The sequence below is a fragment of the Pongo abelii genome, chromosome 20 (genome assembly GCF_028885655.2).
Source record: "Pongo abelii isolate AG06213 chromosome 20, NHGRI_mPonAbe1-v2.0_pri, whole genome shotgun sequence".
NCBI lineage: Eukaryota > Metazoa > Chordata > Mammalia > Primates > Hominidae > Pongo > Pongo abelii.
Window position 1 is genome coordinate 11,182,127 of NC_072005.2, and position 19,332 is coordinate 11,201,458.

At 52.7% G+C, this 19,332-nt stretch overlaps 1 protein-coding gene across 2 annotated transcripts; it reads right to left on the reverse strand.

Annotated features, from left to right (window-relative positions):
* Positions 1–5,474: 5,474 nt before the first annotated feature.
* SPC24 (SPC24 component of NDC80 kinetochore complex) lies at positions 5,475–15,575 on the reverse strand. Of its 2 annotated transcripts, none has more exons than XM_024236728.3 (5): positions 15,370–15,575; positions 8,825–8,969; positions 7,744–7,848; positions 7,604–7,628; positions 5,475–6,409 (listed from the first exon to the last, which is right to left on the reverse strand). In XM_024236728.3, exons 1-5 carry the CDS (start codon positions 15,527–15,529, stop codon positions 6,317–6,319), a joined length of 528 nt encoding a protein of 175 aa, XP_024092496.1. In that variant the 5' UTR covers positions 15,530–15,575; the 3' UTR covers positions 5,475–6,316. The 2 variants fall into 2 exon arrangements, with proteins under 2 accessions (XP_024092496.1, XP_002828721.2); XM_002828675.6 differs by having other exon boundaries at positions 5,475–7,006; positions 7,552–7,628.
* Between the last annotated feature and the right edge of the window lie 3,757 nt (positions 15,576–19,332).

Genomic DNA, 19,332 nt, shown 5'->3' on the forward strand with positions numbered 1-19,332 from the left:
TTCTTTCCTTCCTTCTTTCTTTCCCCCCTTCCCTCCCCTCTTTTTTTTTTTTTTTTGAGACAGTGTCTTGCTTTGTCATCCAGGCTGGAGCACAGTGGTGCAATCCTAGCTCACTGCAGCCTTGACTTCCCAGGGTTGAGGCAATCCTCCCACCTCAGCCTCCCAAGTAGCCAGGACTATGAGTGCACACCACCATGCCTGGCTAATTTTTTAGTTTTTTTTGTAGAGACAGGAGTCTCACTGTGTTGTCCAGGCTGGTCTTGAACTGGTTCAAGCAATCTTCCTGCCTTGGCCTCCCAAAGTGCTGGGATTACAGGCGTGAGCCACAGCACCTGGCCCAGTCCACATTTCTAAGTAAATATGGGAGGCCAGCCAGGTGCAGTGGCTGTAATCCCAGCACTTTGGGAGGCCGAGGTGGGTGGATCACCTGAGGTCAGGAGTTCCAGACCAGCCTGGCCAACATGGCGAAATCCCGTCTTTACTAAAAAAATACAAAAATTGGCCAGGCGTGGTGGCTCATGCCTGTAATCCCAGCACTTTGGGAGGCTGAGGCGGTGGATCACAAGGTCAGGAGATTGAGACCATCCTGGCTAATATGGTGAAACCCCATCTCTACTAAAAATACAAAAAATTAGCCAGGCGTGGTGGCGGGCGCCTGTAGTCCCAGCTACTCAGGAGGCTGAGGCAGGAGAATGGCGTGAACCCGGGAGGCGGAGCTTGCAGTGAACCGAGATGGCACCACTGCACTCCAGCCCAGGTGAGAGTGCGAGACTCCGTCTCAAAAAAAAAAAAAAAAAAATTAGCGGGGCATGGTGGCATGTGCCTGTAATCCCAGCTACTTAGGAGGCTGAGGGAAGAGAATCACTTGAACCCGGGAGGCAGAGGTTGCAGTGAGCCGCGATCACACCATTGCACTCCAGCCTGAGTGACAGAGCAAGACTCCATCTCAAACAAAACAAAACAAAACAAAACAAAAATGGGAGGCCACCGGAGGTTGTGGGGCCACCGTTAGAGTGGACCAGGGTGGTCCACATTCCTAGATGAGTTGCCTGGAGGCTGTAGTCCCATACCTCAAGGGGGTCCCCTCTGGAACCCAAGCACTGTCATGCCAATGACACAAACCTGGTCTTCCTGGCCTGTCGGATCCTGTCCAGCCTAGAAGGGAGACTGAGACTTCAGATCCGACAACCGTGGGTTCAAATCCAGCCTTGGAAACTTACTTCCCATGCACAGGCAAGCCCCATTGCTGTTTCTTTTCTTTTCCTTTCTTTTTTTTTTTGAGACAGAGTCTTGCTCTGTCACCCAGGCTAGAGTGCAGTGGCGTGATCTCGGCTCACTGCAACCTCCGCTTCATGGATTCAAGCAATTCTCCTGACTCAGCCTCCCGAGTAGCTGGGATTACAGGTGCCCGCCACCGTGCCTAGCTAGTTTTTGCATTTTTAGTAGAGATGGGGGTTTCAGCATCTTGGCCAGGCTGGTCTTGAATTCCTGACCTCGTGATCTGCTTGCCTCAGCCTGCCAAAGTGCTGGGATTACAGGGGTGAACCACCGCGCCCGGCCGCGATCTGTTTCTTTTAACCGTAAACTGGGAAGAACTTTGACCACCTCTTAGTCCAGAACTATCAGGGAAGGGGCACTGAATGCCAGGCCAGAGGAGGGTTGCATGAAAGGCTTGGCCCCAGCTACTCAGGAGGCTGAGGCAGGAGGACTGTTTGAGCTGATGAATTCCAGGCTGCAGTGAGGCTGTGATCGCACCACTGCACTCCAGCACTCCAGCCTAGGCAACAGAGTGAGACCCTGTCTCTAAAAAAAAAAAAAAAAAAAAAAAAATGCTCAGCCATCCCAAGCTGCTCCCAGCTGCCTGCCCCTCTGGGTGGCCCCCACTACTGGCCTGAGGATGCACTTTATCCCCGCCAGGGCCCGAGGAGTCCTGGGGAAAGGTACCCAAGTCTAGTCCTCAGGGGAAGCCGCCCAGTGAGCACTAGGGCCCGAGGAAGGGTTCAGCCTCGAGACTCCATAGCCCCTGGGCTCCCGTCCCCAGAAACACCAGTTATGAGCAGGGGGCTGGCCATGGTGTGAATTCATGACCTGCACACCTCTTGCCAATAATGACTAAGTGGCTAGAGCTTCGGGCTGCCCCACTGCCGCCCTCTGGAGCTCGAGCAGGTGCAGGTGTGGGTGCCCACCCTGGCTTGGCCTCTTCTCACCTGGGTGGCTTTGGACACAGGGTGGACTCCTCAAAGGGGCTGCTTCCCATCTGAGAAGCCAGTATGATTCTCCAGGGGCTACTGATATACACACACTGCCCCTGGTCCTGAGCGAGATCACCCTGCCCCTAGGGAAGGATTGGGGGCTTCACTGCTGAAGTTCAGACTTCAGGGTGGTCCTTGTCCTGTGTGCCTCAGTTTCCCCATCTGTAAAATGGATGGTCCTGGGGCTGAGCCTCAGTGCTGCAGGGACTAGTGTGGAACCCTGTGTCCTGGGGCCTGAAACCTTACTCCCACCTCAGCAGGGCTGGGCTGAGCCATCAGCAAGCCTCTGGCCGCCTCCATCACTCAGGAAAGAGCCGGTGGCCGAAGGGACAGCTCTCAGAGGGAGAACAAATGGGGGCGGGGGTAGGAAGGGGCGGGGCTGGAGGCCACCGGCCTCAGGCTGTCCTGGGCATCCAGCCAGCGCTGGGCAGTGAGTCAGGGGCCAGGCATGTGGAGTGGGGCCTCTCCCGGCCCCAGAGATCAGGCACCTCCCGGAACCCGCCCGCTGGGCCCCTACCAGGCCGCGTTCCTCTCCCACTCACTCTCCCCATAGAGGGGAACACGGGCCTGCCTGGAGGGGACAGGGATGGGGATGGGGGTGGTGGGCACAGGGCCTCTCTGAACCCCAGCACAGGCCCCCTGATGGGACCGTCTCTTCCTTGGGGAAACTGAGGTCCAGGTTGCTGGGGTAGAGGGGATGTGGAGTGACAGGGCAGGGCAATGGCTCCTTGGCCCCCTCCGGGAACAAAGCCGTGTCATTCCTGTGGGGAGGGAGCGCCAACCCCAGGGTGGGGGGGCACGGGCCCTGGGTCAGGGGTACAGATAAGCCTGGGCTCCAAGAACCCTTATCACAGCGGCCCCCCTGCCCCATGCTTGCTTCCTCTCCAGGGCACTCGGAGCTGCAGTTTGCAGGACGAGAGGCAGACGTGACCATCCCCCTACCCCAGGGCTCTCAGCCATGCGTGGGCTGGGCCCACTCCACTCCTGGCGCCCAGAGTTGCCCCGGTGAACCGGCCAGTGGAGGCATCCTGTCCCGTGTGCGGGAAAGGAATGACCGCAAAGGTGACAGCAGCGCTCAGCCAACCCTGGCGCTGACACCTGACTTGCAAACTGCTCCCTGCCTGAGGCTTCAAGGCAGGCGAGAGGCTTTGTGTGTGTGACTTCCTCCCCGAAGGGACACTGGCAACAGCTGGAGACATTTCCTGTTGTTAAGGCTGAGGGGGAGCTGCTGGCATTTGGTGGGTGGAGGCCAGGGATGACGCTAACTGTTCTACGACGCCCAGGACAGCCCCCAACACACAGAACGGCCCGGCCCACTGTCACTAGAGCTGAGGTGGAAAAGCCCTGTTCTGCTTCAGGTCTTCAGATATTTGGGGGTCAGGGGTGCAAATAGAGGACTCTGCTCCCAGTTCAGGTCACATAAAAGAACCGGCCAGGTGCTGTCGCTCATGCCTATAATCCCAGTGCTCTGGGAGGCCGAAGCGGGAGGATCGCTTGAGCCCAGGAGTTTGAGACCAACTTGGGTAACATAGCAAGATCCCATTTCTACAAAAAGTACAAAAATTACCTGGGCACGGTGGCATGCACCTGTAGTCCCAGCTGCTTGGGAGGCTGAGGTGGGAGGTTTGCTTGAGTCCAGGAGGTTGAGGCTGCAGTGAGCCGAGATCGTGCCAGTGCACTCCAGCCTCGGCGACAGAGTTAGACTCTATCTCAAAAAAGAAAAAAGAGAGAAAATCCACCAACTTGGAAAATTAAAACAGCCCCAAGGGCATCTAGGAACAGTTAACTGCACATCTAAACCCAGGACTGCCGTTCTCAGAATCTTTGCAAGCCGAATGGATTGAGACTTCTGACATTTCAGGGCTAGACTCAAAAATCCCTTTAAAAAAATTTTGTTTTTGAGACGGAGTTTCACTCTTGTTGTCCAAGCTGGAGTGGAATGGCACGATCTCGGCTCAATGCCACTTCCACCTCCTGGGTTCAAGTGAGTCTCCTGCCACAGCCTCCAGAGTAGCTGGGATTACAGGTGCCCGCCACCATGCCTGGCTAACTTGTATTTTTAGTAGAGATGGGGTTTCACCATGTTGGCCAGGCTGGTCTTGAACTCCTGATGTCAGGTGACCCACCTGCCTTGGCCTCCCAAAGTTGCTGGTACTACAGGCATGAGCCACCATGCCCGGCCCCTTCTTTTTTTTTGTTTGTTTGAGACAGTCTCGCTCTGTCGCCCAGGCTGGAGTGCAGTGGCTCGATCTTGGCTCACTGCGAACTCTGCCGCCTGTGTTCACACCATTCTCCTGCCTCAGCCTCCCGAGTAGCTGAGACTACAGGTGCCTGCCATCATGCCCGGCTAATTTTTTGTATTTTTAGTAGAGACGGGGTTTCACCGTGTTAGCCGGGATGGTCTCGATTTCCTGACCTTGTGATCCGCCCACCTCGGCCTCCCTAAGTGTTGGGATTACAGGCGTGAGCCACTGCACCCAGCCCCCTTTTTTTTTGTTGTTGACACAGGGTCTCACTTCGTCACCCAGGCTGGAGTGACGTGGCGTAGTCGTAGCTCACCACAGCAACTTCCCGGGCTCAAGCGATCCTCCCACTTCAGGCCCCCGAATAGCGGGGGATACAGGCAGGCACCACCATGCCCAGCTAATTTATTTTTTTCTTAGTAGAGATGGGGTTTCGCGATGTTGCCCAGGCTGGTCTCGAATTCCTGGACTCAAGTGATTTGCCCACCTCAGCCTCCCAAAGTGCTGGGATTACAGGCATGAGCCACAACAGCTGGCCCCTTTCTAAGACAGGGTCTCACTCTGTCACCCAGGCTGGAGTGCAGTGACACTACCGTGGCTCACTGCAGCCTCAACCTCCCAGGCTCAAGTGATCCTCCTGCCTCAGCCTCCCGAGTAGCTGGGACTACAGGCATGCACCACCAGATGCTGTTAAAGCTTACTGTTCCCTCTGCCTAAAAACGCCCCTCTCTGATTAAGAACTGCACTTAAGTTCAGTCGTGGAAAGGGACATGATGAAACCCAAGCCCAAGTTCACGGAACTAACACATCCAAGGGCAAAGCTGTATCCAGGGACAACTGTGTCAGTGGGACCCCACCTCCCTCTCTCCTCCCTCAGGCAGGCAGGTGGTGTGCACGCCTCCTTTCCTTAGCAGTACCCAAAACACCGAGGATGGGAGAACGATGAACAACACATTGATTGGCTGGCCCTGGACTGGAGTACATGTTCAATCAGTTAGGGTTTATTTTGGTATCTGTCATAGAAAACCCCCAAAACCAGCAGTTTACACAAGGTAGAAGTTGAGATTGGTTCTCCCCCTTCTCTCCCCCATTTAAATAAGTCTGTGCTGATATCTGGCTCTGCCATCATCAGGGAACCAGACTCCTGTCATCCCTAAGGGACTGCAGTCGTCCGTACACGTGGCAGTATGACTGCCAGGGCTCCAGCCATCACGCCCACATTCCAGGAAATAGGAAGGGGGAAGAAAGGGTGTACTTGTCTTTTAAGAATCCTTCTAGAAGTGTCACGTAACACTTCCATGTACATTTCACTGGCCGGACCTTAACTACAAGGGCGGCTGGGAAGTGTTGTTTTAACTCCCAAAGTGCTAGGATCACAGGCATGAGCCACTGCTCCAGGCCAAATTTTTAAATTTTTTTGTAGAGATGGGGTCTTGCCATGTTCCCCAGGCTGGTCTCCAACTCCTGGGCTCAAGTGATCTGCCTGCCTCTGCCTCCTGCAGTGCTAGGATTGCAGGCATGAGCCACCACACCTGGCCTCCTTATCTTTTTAAGTCCTGGCACAAAAGTCGCTTCTGTCCTCCATGAAGCCTGCACACTCTGGTGTGGCTCCTGTTGCAATCTGGACCTCTCTCTGGGTTCTAGAGTGTTGTGTGCTTCTGTGCTGATTCCTCCGTCAGCAGTGGGAGGAGATCCATGTCACTCATATCTTCTCTCTGGTGCCTAGCAGAGTCTGGGCACACCGTGGCACTCAAACATACCCCCTGAATGAGTAAGGGCCAACCTTGAAATACCTGGGAGCTGTCATCAAATACCACGGTGTCATTTGTCCCATCCCGTCACAGATGTGAAACTGCAGGCCTGGCATAGATAAGTCGACTCCCGTTGGTTACCTAGCTGAGGCCACTCTAAGAGCTGAGGCCGAAATCAGGAGAAAAAGAAATGCAGCAAAAAAAAAAAAAAAAAAAAAGGCCAGGCGCAGTGGCTCACGCCTGTAATCCCAGCACTTTGGGAGGCCGAGGCGGGCGGGTGGATCACCTGAGGTCAGGAGTTCAAGACCAGCCTGACCACCATGGTGAAACTCCATCTCTACTAAATACAAAAAATTAGCCGGGCGTGGTGGCACATGCCTGTAATCTCAGCTACTTGGGAGGCTGAGGCAGGAGAATCACTTGAACCCAGGGGGCAGAGGTTGCTGTGAGGAGAATCACTTGAACCCAGGGGGCAGAGGTTGCTGTGAGCTGAGATCGTGCCATTGCACTCCAGCCTGGGCACCAAGAGTGAAACTCTGTCTCAAAAAAAAAAAAAAAAAAAAAAAAAAATCGATGTCCACACATTTCATTTGAAACGGACCCAACCATGGCAGATGCCGGCTGGGTGCAAGACGCAGCCACGAGGCTCCTGGCTACCACTCAGTGTCCACCAGGCTCCAGAGGTAGTCGCTGATGAATTTCCTGGAGAGCTGGGTGCTGTCCAGGTGGATGGGCTGGGCCACACTGGGGCCATGATGGACTGAGGCACAGCTGTAAGGAAAGCCTGGGACACACAGACCCTCACACAGCCCCACGGGGAAAACTATACTGCCTTTACTTTTTTTTTTTTTTTTTTTTTTTTTTTTGAGACAAAGTCTCATTCTGTAGGCCAGGCTGGAGTGCAGTGGTGCGATCTCAGCTCATTGCAACTTCCGCCTCCTGGGGTTAAGCGATTCTCATGCCTCAGCCTCCTGAGTAGCTGGGACTACAGGCATGTGCCACCACGCCTGGCCTCAGGTCTTCTGCCCGCCTCGGCCTCCCAAAGTGCTGGGATTACAGGCGTGAGCCACCACGCTTGGCCTGCTATACTTTACTATATTTATTATAGACATGGGGTCTCACTAATACCCAGGCTGGTCTCAAACTCCTGGCCTCAAGTGATCCTCCCACCTCAGCCTCCCAGGTAGCTGGGACTACAGATGCACGCCATCACACCCAGCTGATTTTTACAGGGTCTTGCTATGCACCATTTTACGTCCCCACCTACAATGCACAAGGGTTAAAATGGCTCCCCAAAAAGGATACTGCCTTTGATCATCCCTGGCTCACACTCATAATCCCACTCAATTTTACTAACTTGGTGGTAAAGTTGAGCCACGTACCTGTACAGGAAGACAAAAAAAAAAAAAAAGAAAGAAAGTTACCCAGCACCAACTTCAACCAAGAGCCGGACTGCACAAGGAGGCACAGGCAGGCACATGTTTTGGCAGAACCTACACGGCCGACGGGATTGTGATTGTCGTGTCCTCGTCGACCTCCTTCTCCTGTCGCTCCAGATCCGCCTCAATCTCCTTGAGCTCTTCCAGCTCTCTGGTGAGCTGAGTAGGGCAGGTCGTTAAGGACCCCGGCTTTTGAGAGAGGGCTGCCCCTGCGCTGACTGCAGCTGGGAAGCCCAGGGTCTTGGCTCTATCTACGCACACTTTCTTCTTTGAGTCAGAGTTTTGCTTTGTCACCCGGGCTGGAGTGCAGTGGCACGATCTCAGCTCACTGCAACCTCCACCTCCCAGGTTGAAGTGATTCTGGAGCCGCAGCCTCCCAAGTAGCTGGGATTACAGGCGCACACCACCACGCCCTGCTAATTGTTGTATTTTTAGTAGAGACAGGCTTTCACCATGTTGGCCAGGCTGGTCTCAAACTCCTGACCTCAAGTGATCTGTCTGCTTCGGCCTCCCAAAGTGCTGGGATTATAGATGTGAGCCACTGCAACTGGTCTTTCCTTTTTTTTTTTTGAGACAGGCTCTTGCTCTGTCACCCATGCTGGAGTGCAGCCTCAATCTCCCAGGCCCAAGTAATCCTCCCACCTCAGCCTCCCAAGTAGCTGAGACTACAGGCATGTACCACCATGCCCAGCTTATTGATTGATTGACTGATTGAGACAGAGTCTTATTCTGTTGCCCAGGCTGGAGTGCAGGGGCATGATCTCGGCTCACTGCAAGCTCCGCCTCCCGGGCTCACGCCATTCTCCTGCTGGGACCACACCTGGCTAATTTTTTTTGTATTTTTAGTAGAGACAGGGTTTCACTGTGTTAGCCAGGATGGTCTTGATCTCCTGACCTCGTGATCCACCCGCCTCGGCCTCCCAAAGTGCTAGGATTACAGGCGTGAGCTACTGCACCGGCCTAATTTTTTTATTTTTATAGAGACAGGGTCTCTGTTGTCCACGCTGGTCTCCAACTCCTGGGCTCAAGTGATCCTCCCACCTGGGCTTCCCAAAGTGCTGGGATTACAGGCGTGAGCCACTGCGCCTGGCCCTATGCGTGTTTTCTAGCAAGGCTGATCCCCTAGCAGAAAAGGATATAGGAGGCTGGCCTTCAGACGGGTGTCCTCCTCCCCAGCCTCCTGAAGCCCGGCTTCCAGCTGCTGCAGCTCCACGCCTCCCTGGTGTACCTGCTCCTTCGCGTTGAGCAGGCTCTGGGCCACTTCCTTCTCCATGATGAGGATCTCTGTAGGGTGGAGAGAAGCAGGCTCCCTAAGGTCTGTCCTTCCCCAAGGAAAGCAGAGAGAAGGTGGTTCGCCGCCTCCACTGGCAAGAAACATGCCTCTTCTTGACTGCAGCCCTGTGTCCAGAGAGTTCTACTGGCAACTTGTACAACTACTGTTTCACCAAAACACATTTAAATACACCAAAAATAAAACCTCATCCTTCTTCACACACCTAAAATATAACAAAATAGTTGGCCAGGCATGGTGGCTCATGCCTGTAATCCCAGCACTTTGGGAGCCTGAGGCGGGAGGATCGCTTGAGGCCAAGAGTTCAAGCCTGGGCAACATAGGGAGATCCCATCTCTACAAAACTAAAAACAATTAGGCTGGGCATGGTGGTTCACACCTGTAATCCCAGAACTTTGGGAGGCTGAAGTGGGCAGATCACCTAAGGTCAGGAGTTCGAGACCAGCCTGGTCAACAAAACCCTGTCTTTTTTTTTTTTTGAGACGGAGTTTTGCTCTTATTGCCCAGGCTAGAGTGCAGTGGCGCAATCTCGGCTCACTGCAACCTCCGCCTTCCGGTTTCAAGTGATTCTTTTGCCTCAGCCTCCCAAGTCACTGGGATTACAGGCGCCTGCCACGATGCCCAGCTAATGTTTTGTATTTTTAGTAGAGACGAGGTTTCACCATGTTGGTCAGGCTGGTCTCAAACTGCTGACCTCGTGATCCACCCGCCTCAGCTTCCCAAAGTGCTGCGATTACAGGCGTGAGCCACTGCGCATGGCAACGCCGTCATTATTAAAAACACAAAAAATTAGCCAGGTGTGGTGGCAGGTGCCTGTAATCCTAGCTACTTGGGAGGCTGAGACAGGAGAATCACTTGAACCCAGGAGGTGGAGGCTGCAGTGAGCCGAGATCGCGCCACTGCACTCCAGCCTAGGGGGCTGAGGAAACTCCATCTCAAAAAAAAAAAAAAAAAAAAAAAAAAGGCTAGGTGCAGTGGCTCACACCTGTAATCCCAGCACTTTGGGAGGCCGAGGCAGATCACCTGAGGTCGGGAGTTCGAGACCAGCCTGACCAACATGGAGAAACCCCATCTCTACTAAAAATACAAAATTAGCCGGGCGTGGTGGCACATGCCTGTAATCCCAGCTACTTGGGAGGCCAAGGCAGGAGAATCGCTTGAACCTGGGAGGCAGAGGTTGCGGTGAGCCGACATCGAGCCATTGCACTCCAGCCTGGGTGACAGAGCAAGACTCCATCTGAAAAAAAAAAAAAAAAAACGCTACTGGTGGCTGGGCACAGTGGCTCATGCCTGGAATCCCAGCACTTTGAGAGGCCAAGGCAGAAGGATCGCTTGGACAGGAGTTTGAGACCACCCTGGGATATGTGGCAAAACCCCATCTCCACTAAAAATACAAAAAATTAGCTGGGCATTGTGGTGTGCACGTGTAGTCCCACCTACTTGGGAGACTGAGATGGGAGGATCACCTGAACCAGGGAGGTTGAGGCTGCAGTGAGCCATAATCGCTGTCACTGTGCCACTGCACTCCAGCCTGGGTGACAGAGAGAGACCCTTTCTCAAAAACCCAAACCAAACCAAAACAAAATAAAGATGGCTACTGTTCCTTTCTAGAAAGCTGCCAACTCAGAGAATGCAGATTAAATGCCCAGGCCAGGCGTGATGGCTCATGCCTGTAATCCCAGCACTTTGGGAGCCCGAGGCAGGCGGATCACGACGTCAGTAGATCGAGACCATCCTGGCTAACACGGTGAAACCCCGTCTCTACTAAAGATACAAAAAATTAGCTGGGCGTGGTGGCGGGTGCCTGTAGTCCCAGCTACTCGAGAGGCTGAGGCAGGAGAATGGTGTGAACTCAGGAGGCGGAGCTTGCAGTGAGCTGAGATCTCGCCGCTGCACTCCAGCCTGGGCGACAGAGCGAGACTCTGTCTCAAAAAAAAGAAAAAAAAAAAAAAAAAAAAAAAGCTTCCCAAAGGGCCCATGTTTAGGTTTTAGAAACTTACATTAAGTTATTTTTAATCACAGTATGACATGTATATGGTTCTGCAAACATAAACACACATGCACACACCCTTCTCCAAGCCTCTCCGCCCCTCTGAAGCAGCCACTTTCAAGTTTTGGCTGTTTTCTCTGGCACTGGCCTCCACATTTCTAAGTAACTTGCTTATGCTGCTATTTCTTGATGGGCCTGGTTCAGATGGTGCCTGCTGATTTCCTGTTAGGACAGCTGAGGCTCTGGCTGGCTCACACAGCCTTCCCACCTGCTGTCTATCCGCCCTCCCGAAGGACAACCAAGTCTTCTTGAATTCTTCCCTGAGTAGTAATCTCTACCCCATGGCTGTTCATTATAAGGTGCTCCTACTTGACATGTTCTCACACAGCTCACTGAGGGGATTTTTTTTTTTTTTTTTAAGATGGAGTCTCGCTCTGTCACCCAGGCTGGAGTGCAATGGCACGGTCTCAGCTCACTGCAACCTCCACCTCCCAGGTTCAAGTGATTCTCCTGCCTCAGCCTCCTGAGTAAGCTGGGATTACAGGCACCCACCACCACGCCCGGCTAATTTTTATATTTTTACTGGAGACGGGGTTTCACCATGTTGGCCAGGCTGGTCTAGAACTCCTGACCTTGTGATCCACCCGCCTTGGCCTCCCAAAGTGCTGGGATTACAGGTGTGAGCCACCGCACCCAGCCTTTTTTTTTTTTTTTAAACTTTTATTTTATTATTATTTTTGAGACAGAGTCTTGCTCTGTTGCCCAGGCTGGAGTGCAGTGGCATGATCTTAGCTCACTGCAACCTCTGCTTCCTGGGTTCAAGCTATTCTCCTGCCTCAGCCTCCCAAGTAGCTGGGATTACAGGCATGCGCCACCATGCCTGGCTAATTTTCTTATTTTTAGTAGAGGCGGGGTTTCACCATGTTGGCCAGGCTGGTCTTGAACTCCTGACCTCAGGTGATCTGCTCGCCTCAGCCTCCCAAAGTGTTGGGATTACAGGCACGAGCCACCTATTTTTTTGAGACAGTCTTGCTTTGTTGTCCAGGCTGGAATACAGTGGTGTGACCTCAGCTCACTGCAGCCTCCACCTCCCAGGTTCAAGCAATTCTCCTGTCTTAGCCTCCCGAGTAGCTGGGATTACAGGCAAGCGCCACAACGGCCAGCTAATTTTTGTAATTTTAGTAGACACCGGGTTTCACCATGTTGACCAGGCTGGTCTTTAACTCCTGTGCTCAAGTGATCCACCCACCTCGGCCTCCCAAAATGTTGAGATGACAGGCGTGAGCCACCACACCCAGCCTGAGGGTGTACTTTAACTCCTCTGCTCCACATCTGCGACATGAAAAACAGGTCCAGAGACAGAGAAGTTCAGTGACTCGCCCACAGGTACATAGCTCCAAACCTAGGACGTGAACTGGATCTGTTTGACCCAAAGCCCAGGATCCCTGGATCCTGACTCTCAGTTTTCTTGGCCCCAGATTCATCCATTCTGCTCACAGCCAGGCTGGCTGAGTCACACCTTTCTTCTCAAGCCATCAGAGGGGGAGTTAATGGAGGGGTGGAAGGAGGAGGAGGGAAGGGGGGAAGAGCCTGCTTGGGACATCACACTCAGGATAATATTCAGACTCCTCCTGGGCGCTCACCAGGCCTGGCAGTCAGGCGGCTGCTGAGCTCATCTTCTGCTTGCCAAGTTCATTCTCACCTCCTGACCTTTGCATTTGCAATCCACGCTGCCAGGAACACCGTTGCTGAGCCACCCCGTGGACTGGCTCCATAGGCCAATCAAGGCTCAGCCCAGGCCTCTTCATAAAATGTGACTGTATAAGGCATCCGAAACCCCTGGCACTGCAGCTGTCAGGAAGAACTGTATGGCGGTTCTTCAGAAATCAAACTTTGAATTACCATTTGATCTGCTTCTGGCTGAATACAAAAAAGAATTGAAAATAGAGTCTTAGCTGGGCCCGGTGGCTCACGCCTGTAATCCCAGCACTTTGGGAGGTCGGGGTGGGTGGATCACGAGGTCAGAAGATGGAGACCATCCTGGCTAACACGGTGAAACCCTGTCTCTACCAAAAAAAAAATTAGCCGGGCGTGGCGGGTGCCTGTAGTCCCAGCTACTCAGGAGGCTGAGGCAGGAGAATGGTGTGAACCCGGGAGGTGGAGCTCGCAGTGAGCCAAGATCGCGCCACTGCACTCCAGCCTGGGTGACAGAGCGAGACTCCGTCTCAAAAAAATAAAAAAAAGAAAATAGAGTCTTGGGCTGGGCGCGGGGGCTCATGCCTATATTCCCAGCACTTTGGGAGACCGAGGTGGGCGGATCACGAGGTCAAGAGTTTGAGACCAGCCTGGCCAACATGGTGAAACCCCATCTTTACTAAGAATACAAAAATTAGCTGGGCGTGTTGGCACATGCCTGTAATCCCAGCTACTTGGCGGGCTGAGGCAGGAGAATTGCTTGAACCAGGGAGGCATAGGTCGCAGTGATCAGAGTGAGCAGAGATCACGCCACTGTACTCCAGCGTGAGCGACAGCGTAAGACTGTCTCGGGAAAAAAAAAAAGAAAAGAAGAAAATATGGCCGGGCGCAGTGGCTCATGCCTGTAATCCCAACACTTTGGGAGGCCAAGACGTGTGGATCATGAGGTCAGGAGATCGAGACCATCCTGGCTAACACGGTGAAACCCCGTCTCTACTAAAAAAAATACAAAAAAATTAGCCGGGCGTGGTGGCGGGCACCTGTAGTCCCAGCTACTCAGGAGGCTGAGGCAGGAGAATGGCGTGAACCCAGGAGACGGAGCTTGCAGTGGGCCAAGATCGCGCCACTGCAATCCAGCCTGGGTGACAGAGAGAGACTCCATCTCAAGGAAATAAAAATACAGTATTGAAGAGATATTTGGGCACCTGTGTTCATAGCAGCGTTATTCAACACAGCCAAAAGGTGGATACAACCCAAGTGCCCATGGATGGATGAATGAATAAACACAATGTGGTCCATCCTTCTATATCATGGAATATGACTCAGCTTTAAAATGGAAGGAAATTCTGGCCAGGCGTAGTGGCTAACCCCTGTCATCCCAGCACTTTGGGAGGCCGAGGCGGGCAATCACTTGAGGCTGGGAGTTTAAGACCAGCCTAGCCAACATGGTGAAACTCCATCTCTACTAAAAATACAAAAATTAGCCAGGCTTGGTGGCACATAAGTGTGTTCTCAGCTACTTGGGAGGCTGAGGTGGGAGGATCACTTAAGTCTGGGAGGCAGAGGTTGCAGTGAGCCAAGATCACACCACTGCATTCAAGCCGGGGTAATGGAGTGAGGCTCCGTCTCACAGTAAGTACACAAAATGAAAGGAAATTCTGACACAGGCTATGACATGGATGAACCTGGAGGACGTTATGCTCCATGAAATAAGCCAGACACAAAAGGGGAGATATTGTATGATTCCACTATGAAGGGTAGATATTGTACAATTCCTCTGTGAGGTTCCTAGAGGAGTCAAATTTGAGACACAAAGTAGAACCCTGGTGGGTGCCAGGGTCTGAGAAGGGGATGGGGAGTGAGTGTTTCATGGGGACAGAGCTTCAGTTTGGAAAGATGAGAAAGTTCTGGAGATGGATGATGGTGAGGATGGTTGCACAGCAGTGTGAATGTGCTTAACGCCACTGATCTGTGCAGTTAAAAATAGTGAAGATGGGCCGGGCACAGTGGCTCCGGTCTGCAGTCCCAGTACTTTGGGAGACCGAGGCAGACAGATTACCTGAGGTCAGGAGTTTGAGACCAGTCTGGCCAACGTGGTGAAACCCCGTCTCTACCAAAAATACAAAAATTAGCCAGGTGTGGTGGCAAGCGCCTGTAATCCCAGCTACTCAGGAGGCTGAGGCAGGAGAATAGCTTGAACCCGGGAGGTGGAGGTTGCGGTGAGCCCAGGGCGTGGCAGCAGCAGATGCTCCATAAAAAATCTGAATGCCTTCAGGAAGAAGGGATGGGCTATTGTCACAACCATTTGACAGGGAAGGAAGCTGAGGCACAGAGAAGTTAAGAAACTCACCTCAAGTCTCACAGCGGACATGGGGATGGGTGCTAGGATTCAAACCCGGAGCTTTGACTCCTGAGCCCCAATTCAAACCCTGAGACCGCCAGCTCCTGCTCACGGAGAGCTCAGAAGGGGCCAACCCCTCCAGGCTCCTATATTTACCACTAAACCCCTGGGGGGTGGGGGATGGTTGCTGTCATAAAGCCGATTTCTCAGACGGCGAAACCAAGGCTCAGAGGGGGCCGTCCCAGGGGGGATAGGGCAGGAGATGGGAGAGTCCAGGAGAGAAGGGGTTTTGAGGTCGGCCTGGTCGCCCCCTCCCAGCACCCGGGCCCCGTCCCCCGTGGGCCCGCGCCCACGCTCCGACCCTCACCTCGCAGCTGCTTCTCGGCACCGTCTTGCGTTTCCAGCAGCCGCTCCACCACCTGCTCGTGGCGCCCCAGCAGCCTTCGCTGCTGCGCCTCCGCGCGGTTGGCGCCCAGCAGGCTAAGCAGCCCCTGGCTCACCTCCTCTATGTCGCGGAAGGCGGCCATGACTACGCCAGGCCCCAACCCGCGCAAATTTGACTGCCCGCGGGGCCCGCCCTCTTCCCGAAGAGCTTGCTTTCCATTGGATTTTTTTGATACGTCAGTCATAAGCAATGGCCAATAGACATAGGGAACAGGGTCTTAGAATGGGGTAAGCCGCCTTTGGTCCGGCCTGGTGCGCCTGCGACCACTCCTCCGTCAGTCATCGGCGATGACCAATCGGCGCAGGAAGGGGGAGGCTCCGTTAGCCTTCCCGATGCGCCTGCGCGGGAGAGAAAGCGGCTGTTTATTTCTCCATAGGTCGAGCGCCTGCTCTGTGCAGGGCGGGGTTCTAACGGCAAAGCAGCGAGCAGCTTCTCCTGGAACTTACATCCTACAGTGTGTGCGTGGGATACACAATAAGCATAGAGAATAAGTAGATTCTATGAGAGGCTGCATAGCAAAATGGCGTCTGCAGCCAGATTTACTGGGTTCGAATCCCAGCGTTGCCACTTACTAGCTGTGTTACCCTGGACAGACTTCACCTCTCTGTGCGGTACTTTCCTCCTTAGTAAAATGAGGGTCATACTAGTGCCTATGTCAGCGTTGGCGTGATCATTCTTCTTATTACTTTTTTTTTAGAGACAAGGTATTGCTCTGTCACCCAGGCTGAAGTGCAGTGGCACAATCATAGCTCATTGCATCTTCGACCTCCTGGCCTCCAGCAATCCTCCTGCCTCCGCCTCCCAAAGTGCTGGGATTACAGGCGTGAGCCACCGAGCCCAGCCTGGCGTGATAGTGTCTGCTATTCAGTAGGTGCTATATCGTTGTTTAATGAAACATACATAGAATCCTAGCATGTAGCTGGGTGCAGTGGCTCACGCCTGTAAGTCTGAGCTCTTTGGAAGGCTAAGACAGGAGGATCGCTTGAGCCCTGGAGTTTGAGACTAGCCTGTCTCAAAACAAAAAGAAAAGATCAGTGCTGACTCTAAGGTGCTGGTTCCATGCTAGGCACTAGTATTTCTGCAAGAAACAGTTAAGATGTTAAGATGGCATCTTTTTTTTCTTTCTCTCTTTCTTTCTTTTTTTTTTTAAGACGGAGTCTCACTCTGTTGCCCAGGCTGGAGTGCAATGGCATGATCTCAGCTCACTACAACCTCTGCTTCCTTCAAGGCATTCTCCTGCATCAGCCTCCCGAGTAGCTGGGATTACAGGTGCCCGCCACCGCGCCCGGCTAATTTTTTGTATTTTTAGTAGAGACGGGGTTTCACTATGTTGGCCAGGTTGGTCTTGAACTCCTGACCTCGTGATCTGCCTGCCTCAGGTTCCCAAAGTGCTGGGATTATAGGCGTGAGCCACCGCGCCTGGCCTGGCATCATTTTTATGTGTGCTACCACCTAAAGAACATCTCATTGCTTTCCTATGATTTTTTTTTTCTTTTTTTTTTTTTTCTCTTGAGACAGAGTTTCGCTGTTGTTGCCCAGGCTGGAGTGCAATGGTGCGATCTCAGCTCACTGCAACCTCCACGTCCCAGGTTCAAGTGATTCTCCTGCCTCAGCCTCCCGAGTAGCTGGGATTACAGGCATGCGTCACCACGCCCAGCTAATTTTGTATTTTTAGTAGAGACAGGGTTTCTCAATGTTGGTCAGGCTGGTCTTGAACTCCCAACCTCAGGTGATCCACCTGCCTCGGCCTCCCAAAGTGCTGGGATTACAGGCATGAGCCACTGTGCCCGGCCTTCTTTTCTTCCTTCTTTTTTTTTTTTGAGACGGGGTCTTGTTCTGTCCCCCAGGCTGAAGTGCAGTGGCTCAGGTGATCCTTTCATTTCAACCTTCCAAGTAGCCGGGACTGCAGGTGTGTGTCACCCTTTGGTGCCTGAGAGCATGGCTTCTTGAACCAGCTGTGTAATGTTGGCATAGACCTCACCTTCTTTGTGCCTAAAGGCAGTGAATAACAATTAGGCAGAGTGAAATCAAGAGGGGATAAGACTTCAGGTTCACTTTCTGACGCCGCAGCTTACCTGTGACCTTGGCAGGTTCCTAACCTTTGTAAGCCATAGTGGCTAAAGATAGCCCTTTCTTATTAGCTGCCAGGAGGTGTCCCAGAGATAAGCCAGGCAAGATTGTGCAACTCGAGCCTGATAGATCTAAAGGCTCCTGTGGAAAAATGCCATCCGCCCACCTCCCTTCCAAAAAAGCAAAGTGAGAACCGCTTCACAGCCATTAGGATGGCTACTGTCCAAAACCAACCAACCAGCCAAGCAACCTGGAAAATAACAAGTGTTGACCAAGATATAGAGAAATTGGAATGCTGTGTACCCTTGCTGAGAATGTAAAATGGTGCAGCTGCTGCGGGAAACAGTATGGCAGTTCCTCAAAAAATTAAAAATAGTATTACCATATCAGCAATTCCTCTGGGTATATCCCCAAAAAAATTGAAAGCAGGTTGTTGGGCCGGGTGCAGTGGCTCATGCCTGTAATCCCAGCACTTTGGGAGGCCAGGGCGGGCGGATCACCTGAGGTCAGGAGTTTGAGACCAGCCTGACCAACATGGAGAAACCCCATCTCAACTAAAAATACAAAATTAGCCAGGCGTGGTGGCGCATGCCTGTAATCCCAGCTACTAGGGAGGCTGAGGCAGGAGAATAGCTTGAACCTGGGAGGCGGAGGTTGCGGTGAGCCGAGATTGCGCCATTGCACTCCAGCCTGGGCAACAAAAGGGAAACTCCGTCTCAAAAAAAAGAAAGAAAGCAGGTCGTAGAACAGATATTTGCAAGTCCATATTCATAGCAGCCATTATAGCGAAAGGGTGGAAAGAGCACAAGTGTCCTTAGATAGAAGAAGTAATAAAACGTGGTTCATGTCTACAATGCAATTTTTTTTTTTTTTTTTTGGTTTATCTGTACAACGCACTTTTTTTTTTTTTGGACCACCATGCCCGGCCACAATATTTTTTCTCTTTTTCTTTTTTTTTTTTTTTTGAGACAGGATCTCTCTCTCTCTGCCAGGCTGGAGTGCAGAGACGCAATCATGGCTCACTCGACCTCCTGGGCTCAAGCAATCCTCCAGCTTTAGCCTCTCAAGTAGCTGGGACTACAGGCACATGCCACTACACCCATCTAATTTTTTTTTTTTCCTAGAGACAGGGTTCTCATTGTATTGCCTAGGCTGGTCTCCAACTCCTGGGCTCAAATGATCCTCTTGCCTCAGCCTCCCAAAATGCTGGGATTACAGGTGTGAGTCACCGTGTCTACCATGTCTGGCCCATAGGACAGAAGATTATTCAGCCTTAAAAAGGAAGGAGGCCAGGCGCGGTGGCTCACGCCTGTAATCCCGACACTTTGGGAGGCCGAGGCGGGTGGATCACGAGGTCAAGAGATTGAGACCATCCTGGCCAACATGGTGAAACCCCGTCTGTACTAAAAATACAAAAATTAGCTGGGCCTGGTGGCACATGCCTGTAGTCCCAGCTACTTTGGAGGCTGAGGCAGGAGAATTGCTTGAACCTGGGAGGCGGAAGTTGCAATGAGTCGAGATGGCGCCGCTGCACTCCAGCCTGGCGACAGAGTGATACTCTGTCTCAAAAACAAAAAGGAAGAAAATTCTGACCAGGTCCAGTGGCTCACGCCTGTAATCCCAGCACTCTGGTAGGCTGAGGCAGGCAGATCGCCTGAGGTCAGGAGTTCAAGACCAGCCTGGCCAACATGGCAAAACCCCGTCTCTACTAAAAATACAAAAATTGGCCAGGCATGATGGTGCGCACTTGTAATCCCTGCTACGTGGGAGGCTGAGGCAGGAGAATCACTTGAACCCGGGAGGCGGAGGTTGCAG